The 5932-nt window shown below is 40.5% G+C and overlaps 1 protein-coding gene across 1 annotated transcript; it reads left to right on the top strand.

Moving 5' to 3' along the window:
* The first annotated feature begins 1328 nt into the window (after positions 1-1328).
* LOC127748466 (uncharacterized) lies at positions 1329-4200 on the top strand. Its single transcript, XM_052263025.1, has 4 exons — positions 1329-1507; positions 2123-2634; positions 2782-3126; positions 4139-4200. Exons 1-4 carry the CDS (start codon positions 1329-1331, stop codon positions 4198-4200), a joined length of 1098 nt encoding a protein of 365 aa, XP_052118985.1.
* The last annotated feature ends 1732 nt before the right edge of the window (positions 4201-5932 follow it).

Genomic DNA, 5932 nt, shown 5'->3' with positions numbered 1-5932 from the left:
GAAGTGATTAGGACTTGTGAATCAGAGTTAGTACTATTCACTTAACCTTCCTTTGCAACGGTAAGAAGATAACTAAGTGGAAGCAATAACCTTTACTATTATACTTGAGAAAACCAACAAGGATAGAAATTCCAATTGATCTTTTCCTAGCCAAGGCCTTTTATTTCAAAATACACAATATCTCTTGTTAATTGTTCATTGCATTAATTTCCAGTTATTTATTTTTTCCATTTTCAAACTTTAAAAATTTCTCAAAAATTCCTAACCAATAAATTACACCCTTTTGTCAACTCTTTGGAAAACGACCTAGGAATTCTACTCCCAGTTATTTGATTATAAATTGTGACATCTTTTTAAATTGACAGTGGAATTTTTGTCGGTTGAGAACTGTACTTGCAACGCTATTTTTTATTAAAATTTATTAACCAGCATTTTTTCACTCGTCAATTTTTGGCACCGTTGCCGGGGAGTTGCAACAGTATGCTAAATTATTGGTTGGTGTAAATATATTTTTTATTTACATAATTGTATTTTTCTTGATATATTTTATTACCATGAGCTATATGTTTCTTTCATTGAATGACACGATCATTATCCGATCCTAGCTTAGCCGCATTTGATCCTGAGATCGAAAGAACTATTTCACGTATTAGTCGAGCTCGGCGTCGGTTAGCCTCTGAGGGTGGTGAAAGGGGTTTTTACCAATTCACCAGTCTTATCTGTGGTTGAGTTTGAAACGTCTTTTGAGGAAGAAACTAATTCCTCTCCTGTTAATTCTATTGACGCCTCTTCTGTTTCTTTGAGCACAGATACTATGGCAGCTCCTTGGAGAATTACTCTTAAGGAAGCAGGAGCTCCATATTCTACACTGCAGCCATATGAAGCGCGTCATCTGAATCTGACTGCAGATTTTAAACTGATCAATCTACTACCTAAGTTTCATGGCTTACCTGCTCATTACCTGCTCAAAAGCCTATCAAACACCTTAGGAATTTTCAGACAGCTTGCTCAACTACTAGGCGGCACGGAGCTGATGAGACTGTCGTCTGGCTATATGCCTTCCCATTTTCTCTGGAGGGAAAGGCCAAGGAGTGGTTCTACACTCAACTAGAAGCTATTGTTACTAATTAGGACTCGCTTAGAAGGGAGTTCCTGGACAAGTTCTTTCCAGCAAAAGTTACAGATAGATTGAGGAAGGAGATTTTCTGTGTCATTCAAGGTGAATCAGAGACCCTCTATGGGTATTAGGAACGCTTCAGGAATCTCCTAGACTTATGTCCTCACCACAAGATTGACCAGTTGGCATTGATTAGCTATTTCTGCCAATGATGACCCTAACGAAGTATAAGACGGCGACAGAAGCGTGGCAACTAATCACCGATCTAGCTGAGTCTACCCGCAGTACAGGGCAAAGGACTAATCATCCCAAGGCTGTTGCAGAAGTTTCTGCTAGTAGTGAGACCGCTACTCTTACCAAGACTCTGAGAGAGATGACCAATATACTAAGGCAGCTCTAGTTGAATCAACAACAACCTCTGCCTTCTCCACAACAGTAGTGTTAATAATCAGTCCCTCAGACAGTGTGTGGAATATGCGCTTGCTACTCCCACTACACTGATGAATGTCCACAACTTTAGGAGGACAACACCTTGGCAGCTACTAATGCTTACTACAATCATCCAAATCAAGGATACTATCAACAAGGCAGTAATTATAACTAAAGTGGTAACTACAATCAAGGTTGGCAAGATAATTTCAACCAAGATTAGAGAGACAATTCCAACCAAGGATGGAGGAACAACTACAACTAGGGAGGCAGAGACAACGGTAGAAATCAAAAGTGGAATTACAACAACTATCCACAGAACTGGAATCAACAGAATCCTCAATACCGAGCACCTCACCAAAGGCAAGCCCAAGCACTTTAATTCAACCAACCACAAGCCCCTCAAATCACCTACCCTCCATCTTCCAACCAAGATGAAACACTCCGTTCAATCTTTCAAGGACAAAAAGAGCTCCAAAATTTACTTACCTCTAGCCTTACTGGTCTTAGCTCCACTCTACAAGCTCACATATCCTGAATGGAATCACTATCTAACTCCAACAATTAACCTTCAAGCTCTAGCGTACTCCCCTCTCAACCTTTACCCAACCCCAAGGGTGGAATCAATGCCATCACCTTGAGGTCTAGAACTACATTGCAAGAAAGGAGTCCCGAGGAGCCAAGCTCAAGAGAAGATATTCAAGTTGAAGATGTTGTTGAGGTAGAAGATGTAGAAGAAGAGGATGAGGTACAAGATGCAGTTGAAAAAGAAGTTGCTCAATCAAGAAATGGAGTGCCTAATGGAGATGATGCTGTGAGAGAATTCATTCCCATTCCTTTCCGACACCTTGCTAGGAGGACTAAGAAGCAAGTTGAGTTAGATCCCAAGATGGTAGAGATTTTCAAAAGGGTTGAGGTAACTATTCCCCTCTTTGATGCTATTTACCAAGTACCTAAATATGCTAAGTTTCTAAAAGATTTGTGCATGCATAAAGATAAGATACATGATGTAGAAACTATTCCTTTGGGTAGCTCCATTTCTGCTTTAATGGGTGCTATACCGGAAAAATGTGGGGATCCCGGTCCATGTATGGTTACTTGCATTATAGGGAGTGTACAATTTATTGACTGCATGTGTGATTTAGGTGCATGTGTTAGTATTATGCTATTATCTGTATATGATGCCTTGAGGCTCCCACCCTTGAAAAGGTCGGCAGCACGTTTTGTTTTGGCAGATAAGAGCGTAATTTCAGTGGTTGGCATTGTGGAAGACGTCTTGGTGACTATCAAGGGGCTGAAGTTTCCTATCGACTTCTACATCCTAGAGATGCCCCCTAGTGACTCCGGAATTCCTTCGTCCATCTTGCTTGGGAGGCCATTTTTGAAAACTTTGCGGTTCAAATTGGATGCCTTCTCGGGTACCTATTCTTTCGAGATAAATCGCAGAGCAGTGAGCTTCAACCTTGATAAAGCTATGAAGCATCCACCGGAAGACCACTCCATCTTCCAGTGCGATATTATTGATGAGATTGTAGCTGAAGTTCCCAAAAAGGCAGTAGAAGAAGAGACCATGGAGCAAGGTGCAAGTGTGGGAAAGTCCTCTGAGTATACTGAAGATGCCTTGCTGATACATAGAAACTTGTCTCTCAACAATTTTCCCTCGGCAAGTATACCGAATTATCATCAAGTAAAAACTCACAATAGAGTGAGGTCGAATCCCACAGGGATTGATTGGTTGATCAACTTTAATTGGAGGGGTATTCTAGTTGAACTAAGCAGATTTGAAATTGGCAATGCGGAAAAGTAAATGGCGGGAAAAGTAAACTTCATGGAATGTAAATAGCTGAAAGTAAACAACAAAAATTAAAGTGCAGAAGCTTAAAGTGCAGGAAAATAAATGGGAATGGGGTGATTAAGCATGAAAGTAAATAACACAAAATAAAGAGAATGGGTAGATCAGAAATGGGGAATTCATTGGGTTTAGGAGATGTTGCATTCTCCGGATCAAGTTCATTCTCATCTCTTCCTCAATCAATTCATTCATTGATCTCCTTGGCAATCTTAAGTGATTGGATCCCAATTCCTTGGTAATCTAATCTCTCTAAGCTTGAACAATTGTCCAATTCCTTGATTTAATTGCTCATGGGAAGAGATGAAGTGTGGTCACTGATTATACCACATGTATTTCCAGATCAAAGTGTTGGTAGGATTAAATGTCACAATATCCATCCAAACCCCATTTCGGTCCAACATGAGAAAGCAATTCTAGCATGATCTCCTCATTCCTCTCCCAAGGTTCCGAGGAGATCCAATTGTGGGTAACTTCTTTCCCAAGATAATTACCCAATTGGATGAAGACCGAATGCTTTCTAGAAAAATCAAGAGAAAAGAAAGAAGAAGAGAATGAAAACTAATTTTGATCCATTGAATTACAACAGAGCTCTCTAATCCAATGAAAGGGGTTTAGTTGTTCATAGCTCTGGGAATGAAAAGTGAATTTGAAAAGTACGTTGCTATAGAATTTAAAATGAAGAGAAAGTAAATTTGTAGAGTTACAATACTCAATCCTATTTATACACTTTCTTCATTCAGTCTTCAAGTACTTGGACTGGGCCCTTTGGCCTCTGTTAAAGCTAGTTGGGAGTGGCCATTGATGAGGACGTTTAGAAGTCAATGTTCATGCTTTGTATTGGTGCCTTTCTGTATTAGAGTGAGATTGACGTTGGAGTTCAACGTTTGGGCTCAAACGTTAGGTTAAACATTGCCAAACAAGGCTGGGGCATTGGCCCTCACGTTTACCCCAACGTTGGGCTTAACGTTGGAGTTCAACGTCACTCATCCACGCGTATGCGTGCCTTACGCGTGCACGTCGATTGTCAAAGTTCCTCATCCACATGTACGCGTGGTATATGCGTACGCGTCATTTCATAATTTTTCTTGGAACTTTGTCGCGTATGTTGGACTCAACGTTGGACCCAACGTTGAACCACCAACGTTAGCCTGCACATGCGTATGCGTGCTCTACGCGTGCGCGTGAATAGGCTGAAATACACACCCACGGATACATGTCATACACGCGTATGCGTTGCTACATATTTTCACAATCTCCAAACCTTGAATTTTATCACATACATTGGAGGGAACGTTGGACCACCAACGTTGCCTCCAACGTTGGCACTCTTTTAGCCTCAACGTTGGACCCATACTTGGAGTCCATCTTTGGCTCCAACTATGGTCTCTTGATTTATGTTGGGGTCATAGTTGGAGTCCAACTTTGGCTCCAACTATGAACTTTCTTTATACTCAACGTTTGAGCTAGTTTGAGATCCAACTTTGGGCTCAAATGTTGGCTTCTTTTATAGTTTGAGTCATAGTTGGAGTCCAACTTTGGCTCTAACTATGAACCTTTCTTTGGCCAACGTTTGAGGCAAAGTTGGAGGCCAACTTTGGCTCTAACTTTGCACCCCTTTTAGCATGCACATTGGACCTAACATTGGAGCACCAACTTTGGCTCCAACGCTGGTCTCTTCCTTCTTACTTCAACGTTTGAGGCAATGTTGTTGAGCCAACTTTGGCTACCAACGTTGCTTCCTCTTGATTCTTTTCATGGCCCTTTTTGCTCTTCCTTCCTTGGCTTCCTTTCCACCTATCATCAAACACAAACTTGCATCAAAGTTTGCTATAATTCATAAGGTAATTGTATCATTTAATTATCAAGTAAAACTGGCATAAAAACCTCATGAAAAACACATAAATAACCAAGTTTGATTGAATCAAGGGATGCATGCAATTCTTATCTAAATACTTACTTATAGCTCAAGAAAGTGCATAAAATCAAATGAAAAAAAAAGAAAAAGACTTGTGAAACTAGCCTATGATGCCTTGGCATCACAACACCAAACTTAAATCTTGCATGTCCCCAAGTAAGCACTAAAACATGAGAAAGATGAATGAAAACAAAGAGAGATAAAAGTTCTTATCGGAAAGCAATTAAACTTGGTTCATGGGGTTTTATGCGAGATACATTTCCAGCTCAACTCTTATTAATTTCAAGGTGTGAGATGTGCCTCTAAGTCCCAACTAAGATGCTGGTGTTTGCTTTTTGCTCACAAACTTATTCTTTTGCTTATAGCTCAGTGCTTTGGGTTGAGGCAACTTTTTAGATAAGTTTTTAGTCAACACTTCCGACCCAGATGGCTCAAGGTGTTGGGAGATGAAGCACCCCTTGGACCTACTAACTCAATCCTCTCCTCAACACATACCACTACAGGCACTTGGCTCAAATTCCATCCTAGAGACATTGGTACCCAGCACCTCTTTGGGTCATTAAATGCCTTGTAACTAGGTTGTCTTGATAGTGGAATTTTGGTTGGTAATCCCGGATTA

The sequence above is a fragment of the Arachis duranensis genome, chromosome 6 (genome assembly GCF_000817695.3).
Source record: "Arachis duranensis cultivar V14167 chromosome 6, aradu.V14167.gnm2.J7QH, whole genome shotgun sequence".
Taxonomy (NCBI): domain Eukaryota; kingdom Viridiplantae; phylum Streptophyta; class Magnoliopsida; order Fabales; family Fabaceae; genus Arachis; species Arachis duranensis.
The sequence above is the reverse complement of the archived record's forward strand: the minus strand, read 5'-3'. Positions and strand labels throughout refer to the sequence as shown.